At 41.1% G+C, this 26,145-nt stretch overlaps 1 protein-coding gene across 1 annotated transcript; it reads left to right on the forward strand.

Annotated features, from left to right (window-relative positions):
- Nucleotides 1–574: 574 nt before the first annotated feature.
- ppp1r3aa (protein phosphatase 1, regulatory subunit 3Aa) lies at nucleotides 575–7,408 on the forward strand. The gene is made up of 4 exons (XM_004560844.4): nucleotides 575–1,465; nucleotides 2,310–2,368; nucleotides 2,464–2,561; nucleotides 3,228–7,408. Exons 1-4 carry the CDS (start codon nucleotides 693–695, stop codon nucleotides 6,381–6,383), a joined length of 4,086 nt encoding a protein of 1,361 aa, XP_004560901.2. The 5' UTR covers nucleotides 575–692; the 3' UTR covers nucleotides 6,384–7,408.
- The last annotated feature ends 18,737 nt before the right edge of the window (nucleotides 7,409–26,145 follow it).

Consider the following 26,145-nt stretch of genomic DNA (forward strand, 5'->3'; position numbering starts at 1 on the left):
CTTTTAACACTGGTGAGATTCCTGAACAAAAACTAAAGCATCTCAGAGCTGTTCTCATATGTGCACCTTATGCTAACAATCAGTCCTTAGGTTGATCGATCACTCTCCATTTGTGCTGTTTCAAAGGATGACTTTTCATCAAACTTTAGTCTGTTTAGCTTTAGATTTATACCCAGAGGCCTGATCACCATTAAGTAAAACTAGACAACTGCTTTTACAGTGTAGCCAAGAATGCAGAGATACTGTATCAGGTGTGGATTGTCGAAAAGCAGGTAGAAATTTTGCTATGTGAAACTTTTAAGACTTTGTTGCTGCAAAGCAAGTAAATGTAAAATAAAATAAAAAACTTCAAAGTAGCTTCAAGTATGTCCTTTTTCTGCACTAATTTTCCATTGTAGAGCTCTGTAAATGCTTTGCTTTCATGTAGTTATGATGTTACTAACAAACATATTATGAGAGCGTAACCGCGAGGATAACAGGCCAGCCTTGGTCTAGTTATATGTGTCCTATTAATAGGCCTGGCTCAGGCTCACGAGCTTCGCTGTAACCGAACTCCATCTGTCAAGTCACGTCCTCTCCCTGCTCTCCCCTCTACACTATCACTGTAGCCGGGCGAGGGTCACTCTGGTCTGTGCCACCCTCCTAGTGGACAGACGGCAGGACAGGCAGACAGCTCAAGACCATCGCATATTATGGAGACTCTGTGCGTTCAACCCTCGCGACAGGACGGGCTGATGATGGAGGAGGAACAAGGGAAAAGTGGAAAACAGGATGAGGGGGGAATGAAGGCCTCTTCTCTCACGGGCTCCACCACAGATGAGGAGACAGATGACGACTCGGAACCAGAACCCCCACCAGTTATTCGCAGGAAGGTGTCTTTCGCAGATGCATTTGGCCTCAACCTGGTCTCTGTCAAGGAGTTTGACAGTGCTGAAGCGGCAGAACTAGAAGTCAGTCGGGCTGCTGAGCAGGAGGCACTTCATTCATTAGAGGAGCTCTATATGTGCTGTCTGTTTACAGTCCCGTCATCCCCGGAGGAGCTGGAACAGAGGCTGCAGGCACAGATGGTCGAGCTGGAGAGCATTGAACTCCTCCCAGGGACCACCACCCTTCGAGGCATCGTCAGGGTGGTCAACCTCTGCTACAGTAAGTCTGTTTTTGCCCGGGTCACTTTCGACCGCTGGAACAGCTGCTTTGACCTCCCGGCAGACTATGTGCCCGGGTCCAGTGATAGAAAAACAGACAGGTTTGCCTTCAAGTATACTTTGGTGCCTCCGTTTGAGAGAGAAGGGACTAGATTGGAGTTCTGTCTCTGTTATGAATCATCAGCGGGCACATTCTGGGCTAACAACAAAGGACTTAACTACGTGATGTTCTGCCACCAAAAGGGACAGATAAAGGAGCACGGGCCTCACATGCAAGAGGAGAGCTACAAGAGCAAGAGGAGCTGTCTCAAAGCTATCAGGTGTGAAAGTCTGAGTTTTTTTAAACATGCCTTTCTGCAGAAGGAAGTCACTTGTATGTCAACCAAAGCCTTCTGTGAAACTTTTTTGTGCACTATAGCGAGAACGGCCCTGTAGCTACAATTACTGTGGAAGGAAGTTTGAAATTCGGCACAGTGCAAGTGCACTTACACTGTGCTGCTCTTCTCATTAAGAGAAGTCATTGAAAGCAATATGCTCCACTAACTGGGCCATTGTGTGTTTACAGTGAGGTGTTATGTAACCATCCAGTGGCCTGTAGAACACACATTGCCCATTTATGGCCAGATGTATGCGCCGGTTTCCATGACGTCTCCACTGTAGCAAGATATGCTCATTTTATCCTCTTTGACCCCATCTGCAAAATTCTTTTTTTATGCCTGAAGAATTATAGCTCCCCTTTATGTGCATGCTCTGGCTTTGAGCTGCTGCAGCACAAGGGCCAGATAATGCAGCAGACAAACATATTTCAAAGGCCTCTGGCGCAGATACACACTGTCTGGACGTGCATAATAGGCATTTTGTATACTGTGTAGCATAATTATACAGCACGGCCAGTTGTTGTTTAAGGCGTGTCTTTAATAAAAGATTGAAACCTGTTTTCTATTATACCATTTGAGTTGAACCCCAGTGCTCGAGGTGTTTATGGGGACTTTAAGCTTCGCGAAATTATGAAACACAACATCTGGAGGACAGAGAGCAACAATACCCCTTTTACTACAAAAAGATCTGATGAATACTATACATAATGGATTGTTAAATTAATTATCTGGTACTGTCTGGAAAACATCTTATGTCACGCTAGCCATATCTTATTTTGAACAACAGGAATGGAAACACAGTGGAGAAGACCCGGGATAATGCTAACACAGCAACAGTTGCTACAGGTGTGTACTTAGTGTTTATATATGCATGCATGTGTGCATATATGTTTTAATGTGCAACAAAACTTTCACCCTTGCCTTTTTTTGGTCTTCTGCAGAACTAGAAGCAACACAGAGAGCAGAAAAGGCCCACAGGCAGACACTGGACAGCAAAGATGTCCAGTTATTACTTCACAGTGATGACCACAGAAATGTGGTGAGGCTCTTTTTATATTATTTTACCCTACCCCAAATGATAATGAAAAACATTTATTGATAATGAAGTAACGTGCTAGGCCAGAGGCTGCAGTTTGAGGTTCAGCAGTTCCCACCATGCTTTTAAGAGAGGTTGAAAAACAGAGAAAAAGGAGTGGCAGTGTGGGTCATAGGGATTTACAGAGATAACGCCAGAAGGGGTAATGTTTGGGGTGTCTTCAGTGTTTTAGGAAATTAGAAAACACCAGCATCGCCAAAAAGTAAACTCCCCTAGCCATAAAATGTATGTTGTGTCATCATAAAAACGCAGTTCTAGTTTGTCTCCAAGGTACAAATGATAGCTGAGGAAGTGGTGCATGTTATACTGCACATTGAGTCCCAGAAGGGTACATGAAGTTAGCTAACCTGATACTTGGGAACACATCTGAAATCCTTCACATTCAGTCCATTAATAATACATGGAGCATGCTTGTAAACATGTGGGAAAATTGATGAGTCAAACAAGAATAGGTCTGAAGTTGCTAGATTATTGAAATGCATTGCATCTTGGATATATAAAAATACTCAAAGGAAAGGCACATTTTTAATCACCAGCCAAATATCAGGGTTTCGCCAGCACAGTGACTTAACAAAGCTCACTGCTTTGACTTTTGGCCTTTTTTGACAGGTGGAGAGCGTAAAAAGCAGACGCAAAGCAGCACGTTTGGCACGTGTGCAGGACTACCTCTCCCAAAGAACGCATCAAGAATCCAAGAATCTTGCATGTGACTCAGCCAGTGGCCAGAAAGACTCTCAGTCTATGCCGGCTCCCTGGGGTGACTCTGCCAGCATGCTCTATAAATACCAAAAGGCGCAACCGAACGAGTGCCCGCAAGTCCTCACCTACCATCAGATTCCTCTCCTTACACTGGACTGGAGCAATGACAAACCCCAGCAGTGGGAGACGGCTGACGCGGATGACATCTGGAGCGGAAGAGCTAAAACGATCTTGTCAAAAGAAGAAAACGCACCTTCTGCTGATGACATGTGGGAGACCTTTCTTCCTGGGACAGATGATACTGACAATAAAAAAGCCTCTGTGTGTGATGCGTGGCAGGCCTTTCTTAATGGGCCCGACCATTCTAACGTTCCAGAGTCAGAATGGCTGCAGACAGCAGCATCAGTGTCTCCTTCAAACGACAAAGGGCTCCAACCCCAATATTCAGCATTTCGAGAATTTCAACTGGGTGCCGATATTCCTGCCGCCGCACAGGCACACTGCTTAGATGCACGTCAGCCTCTGTCAGACACATGGGGAGAACTGCTTACTAATGTTGCCTTGAACACCGAAGACCACCAGCCAGCAGAGGCATGTGTCACCAGCCCAAGAGATGACAACGCAGCAACACAAGACGCATCCCAAAGGTCAGAGACGAGCTCTGTAACAGACACTCCACAGAAACTTTGCCTCGAGGGGGCACCGCGGTCCGAGGACTCTATTGACAGTTCAACCGAGTGTCACAAGCATGTGGTCCGGGAGCCAGAAAGAGAAGGAATAATAGGAGGAGCAAAAGAAGTAGAAGAGGAGCCCATCACATCACACATGGCTGACTTAATAACAAGCTCAGGGGAGTCGGAGACAACAGACATGACAGCAATGCCAGGGTTTCAGAATGCCAGTGCTGTTGATAGTATCTCACAGGGAGCAAGGCTGGATGAGGGTCTTTCTTCCACCGGGGAAGGAGAGGTTACAGGTACTACACACAATGGTGTAGATGACATGCTGGCATTTAGGGAGACAATCAGACAAGGGACAAAGGATGGGGCGAGGTATGTTTCTTCCACATCCAGAAAAGGAGTGGAGGAGGAAGACATCATGATGAACTATACGGAAAATAAAGCATCTACAGAGGAGGAGATATTTAGGCCACACAGAACAGAAGAGAGTGAAACCTCCCCAAGGTATGCAGATGAAATGCAGTGTGAGCAATTTGGGCCAAACAGAAATGGCGGAAATCAGCAGGAGAGTGATAGAAATGAAACAGGACCTCAACATCTACACGATGGTGGATTTGATTCAAAGCAGGAAAACAAAATCGTGGCAGCTGAATTGAATGAAGGCGTTCCATTGAACACCAAATGCGTGACAGCACTCGAAGAGACAGAGCAGGAAACTTACTTTTCAACAACAGGTGAGGAAACAAAGGGACTAATAAGTACAGCAGAGGAAAGGTTCCAGGCGTTAGATGATCAAGCATGGCAACATAATGATACAGCTTTAGATGTGAGTGCATCAATAATTTTGGATGTGCACGACAAACAGTCACAGTCAGACCAAAGAGGCAAGGAGCCAAAAGTTGAGATGAAGCAGGAATCACAAATGGAACAAAGTGGAGTGAAATTGAAAGAAGGTGAGCACGGATTAAACTTCAACAAGACAGAGGTGGGAAAAAGCTTTAGTTGCAACGGAATAATAGCAAATCCATCAGAGCAGACGAGACCAACAGAGAAATCAAATGAAGTCAACCAGGCTTTCCAAAGTGGCTGCAATACATTCAGACCTCCAGCAAATAAATGCAACCCAAAGGGACTGGAAGTGGTTGAAGTGGGATGGACCGATTCACAGGAAGACACGGAGGGTCAAAATGAGAACATATGCGGTGAAACGAGCCAAGAGGAAATCGAAGTAAAAGAGAATGTCGCAAAGAAAGACACTTCAGCGGAACACCAATCTGAGACGTTACAAAGACTAGAAGGAGATACGAGTCAGGAAGACAGAGATGAGATGATGAGCATTCGGGAGCTGAAAATGGAAGCAGGGAGGGAGTTAATGGGTAATGTGGAGGGCCCTCAGGGGGAGAGGAAGAATGCACCAGCAGAATTGAAAGAAGAAGAAGAGTTGTCAGCAGAAGTTGAGAGCTCTCTGCGTGTTGAATATAAAAAGCTGTCACATGGAACAAAAGAACCTATTATGGGAGAAAATACTGCATCACTTGAGGTGATAGAGGTGGGATTGGAGGAGATCTTCATAGAAAGATTTGTAGAAGATTTGGTCAGGGGGATTTGGGAAGAGGTCTTTGGCAGAGAAGTGCAGGCATCAAATAGACACACTGATATTGTTGATGGAATGGGGTGCATGCTGAGAGATACTACACAAGGCTGCCATGTTCTTTTTGAAAAAGACCTCAATGACACTTTTGATTCAGGGGTATTTTCCTTGACGGAATTACCAACAGATCCAAACTCAAGTTTCTGTCAAGGGCTGGAGCAAGCTGTACCCACTAAAGGCCATGAACGCTCTGTGGTAGAAGGAAGTAAGTTACTTGACATAGCAGAACAAGCTCACGTTGTCTCTGAATCACATGCAGATTTGATTTTGAGTGCTAATCCCAGTCACAATCTCACCACCACCTCAGATGCGCATAGTCTGCAATCATTGCCTGAAACAACTCCAGCTCTGGCAGAAGCTCCGATGGATCTGGAAAGCCACACTCGCATAAAAGAAAGATCGGCTGCTCATTGTGAGACAGGCAGACAAATAGAAGGCTGTGTAGTTGCCCATGGAGAGATTTTTAATAAATCAGCCCACCCATCTCACAAACATCCATCATCTTCCTCAGAGAAATTAAAAGAGGCCGATGGTCTTGTGTGGTGCAGTATATTATATATCTTCAGTCACGTCACCAGACTTCTAATCTATGCCCTCTTAATTAGTGGATTCTTTGTCATTGTTTTCCTCTATGATTTCCCATCAGTCTTAGCTCTCTACATATTTTCATTATCATGGTGGTTTTATAAGTGGAAGAGACAACACGTGATGACAGACAAGGAGATGGTGGGATAGCCTAAGATTTAAGAAAAAGCAAGAGTGGTGAAGAGTGCTACATCAGCACACTACTGTAAACTGTAATGTCCACTACCATGTACAGTGCTATTAGTGTGTGTGTGAGTGTGTGTGCGTGTTTGTACACTTGGCTGATTTTCCCATCTATTAAGTTACTTAATAGACTGATTCTGAAACTTTTTGGGGTTGACGAACCATTAAACCTGAACACAATATACTACGTACCTGTCTTTGGACTCGCGTGCATTTTTTGGTTAATTTAAATACAGTCTAATGGTAAAAAAAAATGGTTTAAGTTACAATAAGACTCACTAAACAAACAGAATTTGGTGCAGAAATATGTTTTTGTTGTTGCATGTTTTGTAACACTATAAATCTGTCTTGCAACTCCAAGTAGTCGATCTAATTTGAGTTCCCATTAGGGCGTCATTCTGTGGTTAAAAAAAAAGACAGAATAAAGGAATACAATAAACTTCAAACTGAACTGAACGTTGTTAAAATCATAGGAATTTTCACCTTTTGTTGAATGTTTTAGTCCACAGAAATGTTTAAGTGTATGACGTGTGTATGTTTGCTGTGTTTTATGGGCCCAATACCACTTTATTATGTAACAAATGGAACAAATTTCCTTGATTTTCTTCAATAAAAGAAATTCATGTGACAAAAAAAATACAACAAAGAAACCCCCATTGTTTTTTAAATTGACACAGCAAGATTTCTTTTGCCCTGGACATTTTCATATTTCACAACTGATGAACTTTGCATGATGCATGTTTTATGACACTACAGCTTTGTGGTTTGTTCACTACCGGTGTTGGTCAAGTTACTTGAAAAAAGTAATCAGTAACTAATTACTGATTACTTACCCCAAAAAAAGTAATCACGTTACTTTACTGATTACTTATTTTCAAAAGTAATTAATTACTTAGCTACTTTTTAAAAACAGGATTTACAACCTGAATAGGTAATAAAGCAATAGATCTTTCAGCCCAATTCTGCGTTTTCTGCATAATCCATCATACAAAATGTAATCAAATGGAAACGTCTCTCTTTAAAACTTGTTTTATACGTTTTAATCTTTTAACTTTATGCATCAAGCAAAAATTTTATTATATGCAACATGCACATAAAATATTTTTTTTTGTTTGTGTTTACACTCACTCTTTCAAATAGATGCAAGTAAAACACAGCAGAAAATAAATAAAATCAAAGACTAGCTGTCCTGTTGCTCTATTTTCACCTGTAAAGCAGGAGTGAGGTAGGCGGAGGTTTGCCCTGGTGCAGGTGTGCCGCAGTGGTCAGTTGAAGAATCTCTGTGAATTTCCCATTACGTCGTAGCGCACTCGGTGCTTGCTTGGAAGTTTAGGGGGGTTTTTTGTTGTAAAAAGAAGTTTTCTTCCCACGCAGTGAACAGCGGACACTAATGTTTTTGTCACTTTTTACGGAATCAAACTCAAAGTAAGGTCAGTACTTCCACGCTTTAAACGCTGCACGCTCATACTCTCTCCCGCACTCGATATATTATCCATTGTTGATCTGCACACAGCTATTGCCATGAATGTTGCACTCGCTTATGTCATTGTCATGAGATTCTCGCAAAAAAACCCCCACGGTTTTAGTAACGCAGTAACGCAGCGAAAGTAACGATAATCTAATTACCGTTTTTGCAATAGTAATCCCTTACTTTAATCGTTACTTGAAAAAAGTAATCGAATTAAAGTAACGCGTTACTGCCCATCTCTGTTCACTACTTCCTAGACTTTGATTGTACAAGGTTGTTATACTTACTGTAATTATTCATTGAGACAATGAACTAAAGTAAGTCTTTAGAGTACTCAGATTATATTTTTATTGTACTATGTTTTGCAATTCAAGTAATTTGTTAGTTGCACAGCCCTAGGGACCAGTCAGTGACCCTCTGGAAAACTCCGGTCGCTATGGAAAAGTGTGTACTCTGTGAAAGGTTGGCAAGTGGGTGCTGGGAGTTGGTTGCTGTGGTCAGGTGAAATCAGTTTTTAAAAAAGTTACTGCTATGGACAGAGAGGTTTTTGTTTCCCTTATTTAACTTAGCAACAGCGATCAACTTCCACTATCATCTTTCCAACCAATTGGTGAATATATATATTTTTTCCTAGTAACCACATGTTCCCAGGGGGTTTCTGACCTGCCTCTAGGCCTGCGAGACTGATTCCTAAGCAGGAATGTGAGCTATTTTTAAAATGTGAGCACATTTGTCATTTGCTTTGGTTGTGACACAAGATGAAAAATGGAAAATATCCAAAGCAAATGCAGTGTTTCTGTCTTGCTTGTGTCAGTGTCCATCTTAAGGTAATTGAGGAAAGAAGCTAACGAGCTCAGCTTCATATTTTAAAGTAGCAAGTAGCTAAGCAAACCTTAGCTGGCTAGGCCAGCTAACTTAAAAGCGAGCTCCACAGAAGCTAGCTTTTAGCTAAGCTGTTACCCAGGAGAAGCTTGTTGCTGGTAATGTTGTGGAAGAGATGATCCTGTCATTAATTTACTTAAAACAGTGTCACAATGATATAGTCAGAGGTAAACTGACAGCAGGCTACACAGATACTGGACAGTATAACCAACATGCAAAAGCTAAGTGCAAAGAAACATTTGGTTTTTTAACCTAAAGTTAGCAGGTTTTTTGTTATTGGATTTACATGTTGGTATAAAGATTACTGCGTCTTTTTGGAGATTGCAGGTTTAGGGATATTCATTTGGAATAATGACAGTATCTCAAAGAAATTAAAGAAAAATAATATCAAACATTCAAATAAGTCCTGTTGTTTCATTTCCCCCCCCCAGAATAATCACATTTTAATGATCAGATTAGTTCACTCTAAACCTTTGTACATGCTGACATGGATTTTTAAATTATGCTGCTTGGACAAAATGCAATGAATACAATAACTCCATCTGCTAATACACAAATGAACAGATTGTCAAGGTAGGTGGTGATGGAGAGAGGACCCAAAGGCAGGAAATGGAGGCAGACTGAATGAAGGAATAAAAAGGGCCTTCATTGGCTGATACAAACACAACATAAAGCCCAAAAGTGAACGAAGAAGGAATAAGAAATACTGGAACACAAAGAGTATAAAGATGACTATATCTACAAACATGGCTGATTGGTGAATCAACAACAGAAGGAACAGAACAGAAGGAAGGAAAAAAAAGAGTAATGTCTCTGCACAACTGTAATCCCATATTCCATTTGTGCCTATGGCTTGTGCGGAGGACAAAAAAAAATATCCCTGTATACATGTTCCAACCCTACAGAAGGGTTAGGAAGATTGTTTTGATGATTACATGATCCCAAAGAAAAATGAATTCATGCATATTTCAGGCATGTATCTTGCAACACAATGTATTTCATAGCTAACATTTATTTTGGCACCATATTGACTATGGTGCTTGGGTGCCTGTGAGGCTCTTGTGTGACTCAATATTTTATCTGTTAGTGTACCACAAGCAGAGAGTTTCTCACTGTGTGACAATGTGTGCAATAAAGTGGCAGCTTGAGTGACACTGCACTCCAGTAGAAGTCACTTGATCCTGTCTGGGGTATGTTGACCTTTTGTAAGCTGGCTCCAATCCTATGCTGGCACCTTTAGAAAACTGGCCCAAAGCCAGTGTTTTCAGAGCAGAGGACTACTTTTTCTGTAAGGCCCTGTACCGATGAGACGCAGTGCAAATTTGGCACAAAGACTGTGGTGTGCACTGACAAAAAGTAGCAGTGACGGGAAGAATCTGAGAAACAAGGACAGAATCTTGATTATCTGGGGTTACCCAGAGGTGTAAGGCTGCTTGTTATTTTCCTGACTAGCTCGTATGCCAACATGTAAGGATTATAAATTAATCAGTGCTGCACCAGGCGGAGGGATAAGGCTGCACATTTACAGATCTAGATAGCAGTGAGAGGTGCAGAAGCTGTTAGAAACCACAACAAATTGTATTTCCTTTTCAGCCCGCTCCCCTTCAAGATTTACAGAAAAATCTGCAACAAATGACAACAGAGTTTTAGTACTTATGACATATTTAGCATTGAGATAGCTTAACCTTCACACACTACATAAATTACACATATTTCTTTTTCTTGTTTGAAATGAAGGAATGTTTAAAAGGAACCAAATGATTTGAACTAGGTTCACATCAGGCTGCTGGGTGTCACAGATGTAGCACTGATAACTGACTCTCTGGAACACACCCAGCACCTTGTGATACAAGACTAAAATGAGAGCCTGTCATCAGATGTTAATGCTCTCGTCACTCCTCCTCTCACATTGCAGTGTGGATTGTGTGTTAGCATTTGTAACTATGGGTATGTGGTTATATGGGGATATGGTGGCTATCCTGTGAGAGATACCCTCTATCCTATATAAGCCACCAAATACTTAAAAAAGGCATCAACTGTTTACTTGTACTGTTGAATTGTGTTACCTTAGTGAGACCATGTTGTCTGTGTATTGACAAAGAGAAACTGATGAAGGAAATGGTATATAAGCCTTTAAAATGTGTCCGTGTCCTGTATTGTTGTACAGAATGTCAGTACTTCTGCTAAGGCTGATTAATCAGTTCATCTCGTAGTATAGTCTTACACATAAATGTCCACCAGCAGCTTTCAATAAAAAAAATAAATGCAAATTTGTGCAAAAAAAAAAAAAAGTCATGCAATGACACATTTCTTCCAGCAGATGTAAGTGTGGCTCCATTTTTTAAAGAATCCACTATAATTGAGGATTGGAAACCAAAATTATGGTTAAAGGTTTTAGTAGTACACACACACACACACACACACACACACACACACACACACACACACACACACACACACACATATATATTTTTTAGATTTGTGCAGTCACTTTATTTGAAATGTGTGACAAAATCTATAAAAATCGTCAACTGAGCACGATGAATAGAGGCAGTCGATTCAGTGACAAATGCAACAGTCCTGTGGCAAAAAAAATCAGTGCACACTGAAGTGCACTGGCTGGGACAAGAGGGTGCATGAGGACAGGATATGTGAGTGGAAGAGAGCGCAAAATGCGGCGGGGCCGTGTTGCGCGGCCTAAGGGGACCAGAGGCACTCTGCTGACAGATTGGAGACCTGACAGACTGTATAGTCCACACTCTTCCCGGTCGTGGAACCGCTTTCTATTCAACCCTCTCTGCTCCGCCTTCCTCTGCAGTTGGCTTCCTGGGCTTTGCTCCCTCAACCAGCATCATCGGTCTGCGACCCTATACCAACCAACTCCGTCTCAGCTCTTTCTCCCCCCCCCCCTCCACCCCGCATCTAGGCCTTCCTCCTCCGCCATGCTTAGTGACTCGACATTCCCAGATGTCCGCTGGCTCTTGCATCACTGAGACAACAAGGCTTTCTGCTGTTGCCACTTGGCATTTGAAAAGTTGTACATGGGTGAGTGGGACACTATCACCCACTGTGTGGGTGTAATGTACAGGGTTCTTCTAAGAACAAAGCAATGACGTACTATCATAAGAGTGCATATTTTATGTGCTTCATGCCAGACTGTAGATAGGATGTAAAACTGATAGATGGCAGTTAATACACTTGTGCTTCTTCCACATTTCATAAATGTGGTGAATGACTCAAATAAAGTTGTATTCCAAAATGCGCATTCCACTTTAGAGTACTCACCACACAGTGTATCTTATACTTAGTACTCATTACACAGCTCCTACATCCTCTGCTTTCATTTGCAGCATTACCGTGATGACAGAGTTGTTTGTCATCTTTAGCGTTGAGATTTTTTTCATCGGTACAACGAGGAGGTGTGAGAAACAAATGAGGAAGATGAGCAGAAGAGGAGGAGGAGGAGGTGGAGATATATCACTCATACGGTATGCTGTATTAATGTGAGACTATTTGATTTAGGCAAAAACTGTGCAACAGCAAGAGGAGGATGACAAGGAAGAGAAGATAATGTGATATCAAACCCCATGTAACACTTCTCATAACAAGATTTCAAAGTCTATCCCGCTGGGGGGAGATAACGGTTGATAGTGAGTACTTCATGAGATCCTGGATAGTAGGAGTGGAAAACAAATAATCTTGTTAAACAGGTTGCATTTACCCTAAAAAAACTAAAATAACACAATTTACTTTAAAATTGCACAAAGCATATGCACAATGATTTCATAGGTTGGGGATTTGTTTTTAGCACAGAGTGAATCACAATAAGCTGTTTTCTGTGCTGTCCTGTGACTCAGCCAGCTAATACAAGGAGACATGCCATTTTTGAGAGAGTCTCCCCTCTGCATCCCTGTATGAACCCAAAAGAAAAGCCACAGTGGTTCTTTGTTCTTTGCGAGCGAGCAAGCAATCAAGCAAGCAAGCATCTAAGCCTTTGTTTGGCAATAATTTCCAAGGTTAGAAACCCACTTTGCTTTTCTCCATAGCAAAGAGATATAAAGGAAAATGCAGTGGGAAATTCAAAACATTCATCTAGTACAGGGGTCGGCAACCCTGGGCACGCATGCCACAGTTGGCACGCGAAGGGTTAACTGATGTCACGACCATAGCTGGACTGGCCATAGATGGTGATTTTTCGTTTTTATGGGCCGATGATTTTATTTTTTTTATTTTTTTTGGTAACGGTATAAACAATGAAAGGTGGTGAATTGTCCAGATGCTGGCAGATGTGTAAAAAAAAACTCAGTTGTTTGGTGGTGGCTATAGCGGAGCTGCCACAAGAGGCCAGGTGGATGAGGGAAAGGGGAGGCAGGAGGAGGAGAGACCCGAGGCGGCCGCCGGTCCGAGTGTCAGGTGAACTGAACTTCAGGTAAGAAGTTATGACCTGCAGTCTATCTGGGTCAGATATAAACCAAGTTTAGGGGTAGTTTATTTTTGTTGGGCTGAGTTTTTACAGTCAGTTACAATAACTCATACTGCGTAGTAGCTAGCATGACGGAGTTTCTATACAGCTGGGTGGATGCTATGATTTTACTGATAGTGAACTTTATTTTATTCATAAGGTTAGTTAGTAGAGTTGCCAACCGTGCCGTAAAAAACGGAATCGTACAGAGAAAATATTACGCGTTTCGTATTGAGCCGAGAAGGAATACAGTTTGTCCCGTAATTCGGCTAGGATGAAAAAAGACACAAAGCTGGAGTTAATCTGCGTCTTTACGCTGTCAGCTGCCTCTTCTTCTCTTATTCAATCATGAAACTGATCAATGATCAGCTGATCGGTATTTCTGACGCAAGGGGCGTTTGTTTATCGCCCACTTTGCGCCAGAAAGAGGAAACCAGCGGATGTCGCACTAAACAACAGCAGCACGTTTAAGCTTGATCAGCTGTTATTAGAATTTATTTAATATTACCTTCTAGTATCAACTGATGTTTGCTGGCACCACAGCTGTAAAGGCTGCTGGTCATGATGTCGGTTTGTATATCTGGTGAGAGGGAAACATGCAGATGAAACCAGATGTCCTTACTGAATCATCAGAGCTGAACAGGTGATGGAGAAACAGGTTTACCTTTTAGGTGACATGAATGAGTTGAAGGGAAGTTATGAACTGTTTCTGAGAGACAAATAACACCAGGATACTTTTCTATGTAGCTGACAGCTGGTAACTGTGCAGGGGCGGGTCTAGCAAAGTTTTGCCAGGGGGCCAGGTAGGGCATTAACAGGGAAAGGGGGCCACAAAGAAATACTTTTCTTTCTTATTCTCATTTAAAATGTTTAATAAATAATTATCTGATTCTTACAACCAAAGTTTTTATCTGATGTACAACGTATAGAAATCATACATATACCAACAAGACAGTGTACATCACTGTCACAACAGCGTTTGTTTTCATTCAAAGGCTTTATGGCTTTTCCTTTAATACCTGGTGGGCCGGTCTCTAGTCAAAATGCCCAGGCCAATTTTTTGTCCTAGTCCAGCCCTGGGCACGACACGCAGTGAATTAATCTGAGAAGGTGCATTAAAAAATAAATGGCGGTGCACATCGCAAATTAGCTTGCATAGACACACTAGTTGTCAGTTTTTTCAGGCGATGTTGAAATTTCCACATTCTGACACTTCAAATGGTTCAGGAGCTGTCCACTCAGCACAGCAACTGTTAATATAGAGCGTTATTAAATTTATTGCTAATGCAATTATATGGCACATTGACTTCTGAGGAAATTTTAGATGGCACTCGTCATCAAAAAGGTTGCCTACCCCTGATCTAGTACATGCAGATACAGCCACGATCCCTTACTGCTTCTATATTTGTTTATTATTCCTGCATGCACCTGTTACTCGTGACTCACATCGTAGTCTTTTCTTGATATCAGATACTACATCTAAAAGACAACTGCATATGGCCAGTCCTTGACTTAACATAGGATGAGCACATGGTTACTAATTTAAGTGATTATTTCCCAGAAAGTCAAATCAAATCAAATCACTTTTATTGTCACATCACATGTGCAGGTACATTGGTACAGCACATGTGAGTGAAATTCTTGTGTGCGAGCTTCACAAGCAACAGAGTTGTGCAAAATACAATAATGTAAACAAGCAAAATACAAGAATGGCTACATCTGAAACTAATAAATATATGTACAATATATAATAGTATATGCATTTCTGGATGTGTATACTAAATATTTTTCTACGTGTGTGTGTGTGCGTGTGTGTGTGTGTACACATATTTTACAAATTAAATAGAGTAAACAATAAATAAAATATATAAAATAAAATATACAGAGTGAGACATGTGCAAAACAGTGGCGTTACTGTACAGTATGGAGTGCATAATGTTAAAGTTCCAGTAGTGAAGCTGAGGTGTCTATGAAGTGTTCAGCAGTCTGATGGCCTGATGGAAAAAGCTGTCTCTCAGTCTGCTGGTACGGGACCGGATGCTGCAGAACCTCCTTCCTGATGGAAGTAGTCTGAACAGTTTATGGCTGGGGTGACTGGAGTCCTTGATGATCATATCAGTGTAACAATAAAATCAGCCTATTGGTTGTGGCAACTTGGGGGTTATATTCAATCAATCAATCAGTCAATCAATCAATCAATCATTCAAGGCTTTATTCGCCACATGCAGGTTACAGTGGAATGGGACCCCCCACCCCTCCGACCTTACACACACAACACAGACATCACATGGGGATACAGGTCGGAGATCGGTAGCGTTACAGAAAAACACTGAAATATACACTACAATGGGAAAGTACAAGAGGAAAAAAAAAGACCTCTACTCATGCTGGGCTCCTATGGGAGGACAGCATGAGAACAAGAAACAAAGAAACTCCTCTGCACAAAAAGCACATAAATGTCCACAGCACAACATTATGGAACACGTGACAAGCCATATTGGTATATTGAGTTTGCAAAGTTTGCAAAGTACAGTAATTCAGAGTTGATGTATGGTTGTTTCCTTTGGGTTTCTTCTTAGGCTGGTCAAAATGCCACCTAGGATGTAAAACCATTGCATGTCTAAGTAGTAGAACATCTTCCTTTATTCCCAATTTAAAAAACAAAAAAACAAAAACAGCCCATAAAGCATAAAACTAGTTCTTGTCATTTAAAAAAAAATTTCAACAAATGTAAGACTTACAAAAAAAAATCCCACAGTGAACAACAACTTGAATGTTCATCCCAGCATTCCCTTTTTCCTGACACTTGATTGATGAGCAGCACCCTGTCAATCCAGTTCCTGCTAAAGACGCCTTTTCCCCAGCTGATGGCTGAGGATGATTAGAGAACAAGCCACCAATGGGAACCCCAGTAGCAGCCCTCCAGGTGTCTTAGGCCTTGCCTTCTTCCTTCGATTTTGACTTGTGGGGTGAATCTTTGTAACCCATACAAAATAAGTGGTCAACACTGTTGCCAGCATTCATGCTTGCGAGTAGTGCATTATGTGTTAATTATCGTGTGGTTATCTCACAGTGTTTTGTATGTGGTGGAAGCCACAATAACAACATAGATATGCTAGTAATTTTTCCCCCCTCCTGCGCCCCTACTTGTTGTTGAGTGGTTGTTATTTTGTGTTCACTTTGGGCTTCAAAGAACTAAAAGGCCTTGATAAAGCCCTGATTATACACTGTTGTTGGACACAGATGGCTGACAACATGACAGCAGGAGAGTCGTTCCTGTGACACCTCTTTGAAATCCACCACTTGAGGCACATGTGCAGTTGATATGAAAAACTATACAGAATATGAAATAAATAACTTTAAAGAATCTGAGATATACAGCTATACAGAAATGGGAACTATGCAAGTTGTAAACAGTTGTAGGATTAAAGATTATCGAATGTACAGAATGATTATTTACACAGAGCTATACAGTAGTGCAGTTAAGATAAGTGAGGGTGTAGATAGTTTCTACAGAGGCTATATAAAGTGCTAGTGGTTGTGAGTGGTGGTTCAGTCCATGTTATTATTGTGTTTGAGGGTACAGTTGTCCATTGTGGGTGTGTGTATGTTCAGTCCATGAGTTTAACGTGGGTCAGATGTCAGGAGGCAGAGTTCAGGAGTCTGACAGCTGTGGGGAAGAAGCTGTTCCGGTACCTGGTGGTCTTAGTCCGGAGGCTCCTGTAGCGCCTCCCAGAGGGCAGGAGGGTGAAGAGTCCATGTGATGGGTGACTGGGATCTTTGATGATTTTCCCAGCCCTTTTCAGACACCGCTTCCTGTAGATGTCTTTTATGGCAGGAAGTGGTGCTCCAGCGATGCGCTGGGCAGTTAGCTGTGCCCATGTCCACAAAAGAATGTAAGAGTGAGTCTTTAAGCAGTGTTAGGGAAGCTACAGTATACAAAATTAGTAGTAAATTACAAAATATTTGGTACTTTGTAAAAAAGTAATGAAAAGTTGTGCAGTGTTGTAACAATGAAGCTGTTGTAGGGTAGAAATGGCTCATCGCTGCTTTTGTTACCTGCTGAAAATGAAGCTTTGGCATCACTATCACAAGCTCTGTGTTAAATGATGCTTGCAAAGAGTTGGTGTTATGTTATAGGTGGATAGCTGTTTCTGGCGTGGGGACAGCTTGCACTTTATTCTTCTCTACTCCAAGACACAATAAATAAATTCCGCTTCCTGTAATCTTAGTTGTAGCATGAATAAGCCATAAATTTACCGTACTTCCTTTTAACTGACAAAACACCAAGAGTTAAAGTGTGCCCAATACAGCATTGACAGGAAATTTGTGTATCTTGAGCTATTAATTCCTTCTGGTGAGAGAAAATTACATCATGGGCCAAATCGAAGTGTGAATTTGTATTTCCAAACAACATTTTAAAAATATTTCATTTAAAAGTTGAGAAGAACGCATTTTCAGGAAGGCGTATAGGCTATCCACTGAAATTAATTAAAACTTACACTGAGATATGGACATATAAGGGTAAAAAAAGAAGCTTTGATTAAGGCCGGGAAGGTCAGGGCATGTGACAGTCAGAAGACAGATAACGGACCTCTCTGAAAGCCCCCAGTAAATCTGTCTGCATGCCATTTAGAGTGCTGGCCTGACCTAAATGTCAGAGCAACATTTAACCATATAACTCTGTCTCTCATCCTCTCATTCTCCCCGTGATTTTGGTTGCATAAGAGAGTTAAATCACTTGCACTCATCTTACACCGAGATCTGTTTGTTTCCTAAAACCTTCGAAAGCAAAGGAGAACCCAACAAACAAAATGGCCACAAACCAACAGACATTCTCATGTGTGCTGATAAAGCTCGTGAAAGGATTTTCAAGCCTCAAGACTGGTAAAGTTGTGAAGCCTTTTTAAAACACCCAGCACATTTGAGCTCATATTTCACTGTAAACAAGCAATTTGTTTGTAGTTTAAATAGAAAAAAAAAAGATTTTTATGCACAATGTCTGGTGTAATACCATTATCCTTCCTGTGACATGTCACAGAGACATAAAAGTAACATTATCCACTGATTTTATTGCTTGCTCTCTGGAGCAGAATAGCATTGTGAGGCTAAGAGTTTAGGACAGAAGGGACACAGTTTTCCGTGATTCATTCAGCGAGTCCAAACCCAAGGTAAACTGTGTCATGTTTTGTGTGTGTGTGTGTGTGTGTGTGTGTGTGTGTGTGTGTGTGTGTGTGTGTGTGTGTGTGTGTGTGTCTGTGTGTGGAGATCTCTTTATGGTGCATGACTAAGTCTTCACATTCACATGTGTCTGTGTTTAGAACAATGGCTTTGCACGAGTGGGTGTGTGGGGTATGGGTGTGTGACATGCTACAAAATTAGAATGCATGTATTTCTAACATTCACATGAACGTGTGCTTGTATATAGCCATGTGTGGGCAGTTGGGACTACACAGTGAGCGCACCATATTGAGAAACAACATATTGTTGGCAGCCAGGCTCGCATGAATTGGTTTCATCACAGAGCTTTCCTTTCTCACTCTACTGTATATGTTTCTCCTTTGGAGGAAAAAGGTCACACATTAAGCATAATCAGTCTTTCAATTTTCATTGCATTTTAATCTTTTTGCCTCATTGCCAGCTTTTCCTTGTTTTGTCTTTCTGAATCTAGTCTTTTTTGTTGGTGAATTTTGCTCAGGGATTCTACCCAGCAGCTATGTAGCTATTTTCTTTTAGAGCAAATAGTCCTCTTTAATGGTAATGAGTAGGGCTAGCTCAAGCCAAACCAAATGTTTTCATTTGGTTTGGCAGTAGCAATTAAATTATTCTACTCTTTCTATAATATCAGTCCAGTACTTATATTTTGTGTCCAAGGAGCCAGCGGTCTTGAACAATTGTTCTCCAGGTTTTCTAAAGGTTTTCAAAACATTTTATTTGGACATTTTTCATTCATTTCATTAATTTTATTTTTCATTCCTGTTCAGTCCAGTCCTTGTACCTTAACACTAAACACATAACTTGCAATGAATAAGTTGTCCTAATGTAGTTATCTTAAGTAAGCTTTAATTCGTTTTTTTAAGCAACGAGTTTGCATAGCTTTTTTTAGATTCTGGGAACTAATTTGATTTTACAGTGTACCTGTAAGCATAAAAAGTCTCCTAACTCAAGACATAAACCAGTGTTTGTCTAACAGTTTCACAGGCAAAAAAAATAGTACTTTTGCATGAAGAAGGAGGCTCCCAGAGAGCTATTGGTAGAAAACATGGGGTGGGAAAAACATGGAAATAGGAAGAATAAAAGTGTTCGTACCAAATATTGACTTTCAAGTTTGTTAGAATTGTCCAAACTCTGTTTTTGTCTGACACACTATATTTCCATGTGTGTCTGCACATGTTTCAATCATGTTTCAATCATTGCACCTATTTCCCATTCTTGTAACAGCTTATACAACAGGGTCTCGAACTCCAGGCCTCGAGGGCCAGTGTCCTGCAGGTTTTAGATCTCACCCTGGGTCAACACACCTGAATCAAATGATTAGTTCATTACCAGGCCTCTGGAGAACTTCAAGACATGTTGAGGAGGTAATTTAGTCATTTAAATCAGCTGTGTTGGATCAAGGACACATCTAAAACCTGCAGAACACCGGCCCTTGAGGCCTGAATTTCGAGATCACTGTTATACAATACAGAATTGGATGTGGCTCAAGAATTTTGAGTATTACTTTAAGAGGACAATCTTAAGTCATTTATGTTAGCTGTCATATTTACTCAAACTAGAAAGAAAGGGACAGTTAATGAGGAACTGCAAGCCCTGTGCAAACATGAAGTAAACAATACAAAGCTTTTAAAAAGCAAGGAAAGTACAAAGAATGAGAAAGCAAGTGGAGTGACAAAATGGAGCGCCCAAAATCACACTAAAAATATGGGTCAGGTGAGGGGTTGGGGTGTGATGGATCAAAGGAAAGATGGATTCTAAAGGATGTTAAGAAAATAGGATAAAGCAGATAGAGGGATGAGAGTTGTGCCATTGCCGCTGTGTATGAGGTGACCCTGAGGCCAATTGATTTTTACAACTCTGTTATTGTAAATCATCAGCGTAACTGGGTGTCTGTTAGTTTCTTTGTGTGTATTTTTGTGTGTGACAGTATGTTTAGTGCATTTGAGTGTGTGTTACCTAAATCACCTGACGGTGTGACACGGTGTTAAAAGTCACTGCAAGTTGCTGTTTAATGGTTTTGATAGCAATGGATGGACACATCTTTCTGTAGTTCCTTCATACGTCTATACAGACAAATACTGTGTATGCGAGCATTTTAATGGTGACACAGCTCTTTTCAAAGTATTGGGTGTAAAAAAAACAAAACAAAAAAACAAAACAAAACAAAAAAACCTGTAAGAAATGCTTCTTTCTTTGTTTAACAAAAATCTCTTTTCTCTATCACGGCGTCTCAATATGGATAGTTTCATTAATACACTTACACATATTCTACTTTCTACATGGAAATGTGATAGACTGGGGTTATTATAGATATTAATATTCTTATAGTTATGTGTAGTGAATTTTAATTAACCATATTATAGCTGTAGCTCTTTCTCTACATAACTTACTACCCCTCCCTGAGCCGGGTTCTGCCCGAGGTTTCTTCCTGTTAAAAAGGAGTTTTCCCTTCCCACTGTCACCAAATGTTTGCTCAGAGTGGGATGTTTGATTGCTGGGGTTTTCTCTCTATTACTATAAGGTCTTGACAATATAAAGTACCTCAAGGCAACTGCTGTTTTGATGTGGTACTATATAAATACAACTGATCTGTGTTGAACTGAATTAAAACTAAACCCCCAAACTAATTATGTTGCTGTTGATTTGCAACATTATCCTTATGTAACTTTTTAAGAATCTAGTTTACATCACTTCTCTCCGATTCCTGCCTATCTTGCTGTGTGTTTGCTGTTTGCTGCCTTTCTGTCAAGCGCAGTAATTTGAACATTGCTTCCCACCCTGCATCTCTCTCTCTCACACACACACACGCACGCACGGATCTTGCAGTATGCCCAATCTGTGCCCGGGCTCCCCTGGGTCTGATTAATGCTCTCTCTACAAGTCTCCCGATTGGAGATCACTCGCACAGCACACGCTCATGTTCACGTTATTCTGCTTTGGTTGATACTGATACACTGCCACATATTGAGTGTTGCATAGACACCACTAACAATGTATTTTGCACTTGAGGCAATAGTAGGCATATTTTTCATAAGTTATATGTTATTCCATCAACAAGTGTCAGAGAGGGATTGCACCTTACTTTCACACCATATAAAAATATGATATTCTATAACAGAGAATACGATTTTTGTTGTTGTATTCTTCAAATAAAGAAAAAAAAAAGACAGGAAAAAACAGTCCCTCTGTCACTACTTTTAATAGAGTTTATCAGAGTTCACACTTAAGTTTGTTTTCAAATTGCAAAGTTGATTTAGTCTACAGGCCCTGCGACAGACTGGCGACCTGTCCAGGGTGTACCCCGCCTCTCGCCCCATGACAGCTGGGATAGGCTCCAGCACCCCCCGCGACCCTGAAAAGGATAAGCGGAAGCGAATGGATGGATGGATGGATTTAGTCTACAACTGGACAACTAACAATGGTCCAGTAGCACAAAGTGAGGTACAATTATCACATCCAGAAACAATCCTGGTCTTGGTATAATCAGTGCAGTGTTTTTTTATATGCACTTTGGCTCAATGTTGAATTTGTTTTCACATCCCTTTGCTTCGAAGCAAATATTTACTTCTGTGGCATTTTAAATGATCTCAGATTATTGCAACATCAGCCCTAGGGCAGGTACAGGAAATCTCTCCTTCAGAAGACCCACGTGTGCATGCTACATAAAGAGAGAGACTAAGTGTTCATTGCACACTATATCACAGTACTGGACAAAATAAATGGCTCAGGTTAAGTGGTTTGGAGACAAAGTAATACAGGCAAGGCTAACATGTGCAGTGGGGGGATAGTGGATATATTTGACAAAGGATGTTGATGGAGCTGTCTGGCAGGCGATAAAGAGAAAGACCCCAGAGAAGGTACGTGGATGTAATGAAGGGAGACATCAAGAGAGTTGGTGTAACAGAAGAAGCTGCTAGGGACAGGGTGAGATGGAGCCAGATGATCCACTGTAGTGACTCTTAAAGAAAGCAGCTGAAGGATGAAGCAGGATGGAATAAGTATCCCAGGCATATATAGGCATTTCAACATTCTTTCTGCTGTCCAGGGACTATAGGTGGCAATTAGCTAGTAGCCTGATCTGGTACGACACATCTTTTTTCACATGAAGTAAATGTTTTTGTGAATGCAATCAAAAGTCTGCAGTAATAGAAATTGTCAAGCAGATTTCGACCATGATAACAGTGTAATTTACTGTTCTCTCCTGAGATATAGCCAAATGCTGATGCCTTCTTTCTTTGTTTTTGTGTTCCACTAGTGTTGAGAGTTTCACAGCCACAGACACTCATGGAAATTTTCATTACATATATAGCAAATATAGCATGTAGACCGAGCATTATAGGGTTGCTTTTAATTACTGCAGAGGAAAGCACCATTATGGAGGCTCATACTAGGGCTCTAGTACACTTTGTTGCTATGTTATATGTTGTTAACTTTTCACTGACACCACCAAAAGGTTCAGGTTGTTCAGCCAGAGCATTTAACAACATATTTTTCTGCTTTTGTCAGGTGTAACTTCCCCCCAGATCATCCCAGATAGTTCGTTTTGCTGCAATGAACAGGTGTGTGTTAGCGGGCAGTGTGGTTGGTGTGTGTGATATCAGGTCACACACACGCCACCATGAACACGATGACAACAACCTGACTCTTTCTGCTGAATTTCACTTCTTTTTGGCAAAAATGGAGAATTTGAATTGTGGATGACCTGATAGCATCTCCTGAATTTTTCACTTCATGAAATATTCAATTTCACAGTTATAATCTGGCGTATTTATCTATAGCCTCTAGAGCAGGCATTTTTTTTCCTAATGCAACCCTATGGTTACCATAGTAACACATGCTCCAAAGCACTATGTCTAACCTGTGTAAAAGCCTTGTTTTTAGCAAATTACACCAAGGTTTAGCAAAGAACAGAAATAATTGTAATTTCTCTGGAAGCCTGTATTTATTCTAATGACTGATCATCATATAAAGTACATTGAATCCCCTCCTCACTTACTGAAATCAAATCACAAAGAAGTAGCTGTTGTTCTTATCCTTGAGCTGAATGAACTCATGTGCAGATGTAAGTCTATTTCTGCATTTTACTCTTTTAAACATGTACAGGGGTCCTCCTTCCGGCTTCTCTAGAACTCCCTCTTTTCTTCCCTCTATCTGCTAACAAGGAAAGATTTAGAGGAGACAGCCCTGTTATGGTTCACTAGCAGCAAGGCTTGTGAAATGTGAGTGGATGGGTGTATGTGTGGTTTACTGTAAGTAGGGCTGTGTAACTATAATAAAAGAAGGAGAAAACGGGGAGAGAAAGCTGGAAGGAAATGGCATAAGTGTGTGTTTGTGTAGGTGTAGAGGGTAGAGACACAGTGTGAGAGAGGGAGAAAGTGAGGGTGCCTGAGTCCAGTTTTCTTCATTCCTCTTTACAGCAATTGATTTTAGTCTGAGTGACAGGCGAAAGGAAACAGCGCCTCACCCTGCTGCTGTCAGCTTATGTGAATAACTGCCTCTCCTCTCTCTCCCTCCCTGACATGCCTTCCTTTCTTTCCCACCACTACACACTAGGTCCTCCACACCACCACAAACACTGCAAACACATAACGGAGCCCCAGCTACACTTCGGCTAGCCGTCACCTTTCATGAACTTTTACTGCTCTCACATCAGGCACCAGGTTCAGTAAGTGATAAATTTATTGAGAAGGCAGGCTTTCTCTCCAACCTGAAAAGGGCCATGCATTAAAAATCTGCGTCTGAACGCAGACAAAGTTATGAAGGTGAATGGGAAGTCGTGCAGCCTGCCTGTCAAATTTCAGAAAAGCACAAAACATATCATAATCGTTCACTGTCGGCGGGTGCCTGTGTAGCTCACCGGTGAGCATAGCGAGAGGGGTCCAAGAGTGAAAGCCGCTTACAGTGGGACTGCTGTGTTGCCATGGCGACTGTCTTTGCATTCAATCGTTAGAAGGGAGATGCTTGGATTTCACTCACTTCCCTGTCTTTTTTATTTCTTCAAGTCCTACTTTATTTTCTTTCTTCCCAAGGGCTTTGTTGCTTTCTGTTTCACTGTCTGTGATACATTCACACTTTCAGGCACACATACAGATTGACAGAAACAGAGTAATTAATAGAGGTCTCGTCCTTTTCCCTCCAACTTTCACCATTCAGTTTTTCTCTTGGGGCTGAAGAGAGTTTAGCACTACAAAACAGTAAGGTACAGCCTTCCTGCATAAGGAATGACAAGTTAAATCTCATATCCATGCAACAAAACCAACGAAGTCTTAGATTCTCTTCCATTTAAAGTAACACCCTCTTCCTGATCGGTATGACCAGTATGACAGGTCATTTGAATTATTCTGTCATCAGAGATGGCTTTGATGCAAAATAAGGTGGTCAGCTAAAATTAGCTGGGTTATATTACAGGACCAAAATGGACCTTAGGGAACTCTGCATGCTTGATCACTTGGAATGTCTGTATTAGATATGCGAATAGTGTTAGAAGTGATTAACACAACTATGTCTTGAATGCTCTAATGCTCTAAATGAAGCCATTTGCCATGGAAACATCAGCTGTACAGGTTCATGCATGATGTCTATTTCCATGAAAATATTTTGTATTCAACAGGCACCCCCTTAACTGTTATGGCTAAATGCTCATGTAACAATACACTTTCTGTTAAAATGCAATGGTACAAGTTTTTTTTGTTTAACAATGTAGTATTTTTTTGTTTTTGCATATAGATATATTTGCACCTTTCTACTCAAACTGAGCTTTTTTACTTCAAGCCTTATTAACCCATTTTTTCAGAGGGCTTTGTATGCCATTCACACACACTCCCATAGAGTCAACAAGGGATTCAGTATCTTGCCCAAGGACACAAGTAACCAGGGATTCCACAACCCTTTTGACTCTACCTCCTGAACCTTCACAGCTACCCTATAAGCAACTAAAGGACAGGCTGATTGATCTCTGTGTCCCTGTGTCAGGTCTTTGCTGACTTCTTTTCCCCTTTAAGTACATGACCCTCGAATGAAAAATTAGGGTCTGCACTCTAAGCCCATATCAAATGAATTATTACAGCCTAATTATTTTTTGATACACATCTAAAATAATAGATGTGTTAAGTTTGCCAATTTGCAGAAAACACTGCAGTTCCTCGAATGCCTTGAAAGGCTACTAATTATATATAGATGGGTGATGACACAAGACTGGTATTTAAAATTACTGAAACATTTTTATGCTGTTTTTATGCTGTAAGTTATTTGACAAACAGTATCTTTCTGTGTAGTTGATTGTCCTTGCAATAAATGTGTAAACACAGTCCTTGTATTTCACTTGTATTTTGTTTAGCACTAATAGGCAGGTATCTGTGTCTGTAGATGCACCGCTACGGTGTATGGATGTATCTTAGCTTAGCACAACACCCTCTCCTCTAATTATGCCATGCCTTGGTTCTAAATTCCCAAGACCCCCAAATGGTCAGGACTGCAAGGTTGGCGTGTCACCAAACCACTGGTACATGTTAATGTTCAACTTTTATATGCAGACTAAGCTCCCTCAGCAGCATCTGTGACACTGGAGGACAATGATATGTGATATAAGTGTGGCTGTGACACTAAATGAACACTCATTTACCTCTACAATGGGCCTACAAACCTAGATTGGCAAGTGAGGGAGTGAAAAAAAAGAAATGCATCTGTATGACTTCTGTTCT

Source organism: Maylandia zebra, linkage group LG17 (genome assembly GCF_041146795.1).
Source record: "Maylandia zebra isolate NMK-2024a linkage group LG17, Mzebra_GT3a, whole genome shotgun sequence".
Lineage (NCBI taxonomy): Eukaryota > Metazoa > Chordata > Actinopteri > Cichliformes > Cichlidae > Maylandia > Maylandia zebra.

What these genes read in the sequence shown, in the direction of transcription:
- ppp1r3aa (XM_004560844.4), top strand. Translation starts at nt 693, where the DNA reads ATGGAGACTCTGTGCGTTCAACCCTCGCGACAGGACGGGCTGATGATG. An exon ending in CACAGCAACAGTTGCTACAG is followed by an intron (nt 2,369 to 2,463) that starts GTGTGTACTTAG and finishes GGTCTTCTGCAG; the next exon opens with AACTAGAAGCAACACAGAGA. An exon ending in GTGATGACCACAGAAATGTG is followed by an intron (nt 2,562 to 3,227) that starts GTGAGGCTCTTT and finishes CTTTTTTGACAG; the next exon opens with GTGGAGAGCGTAAAAAGCAG.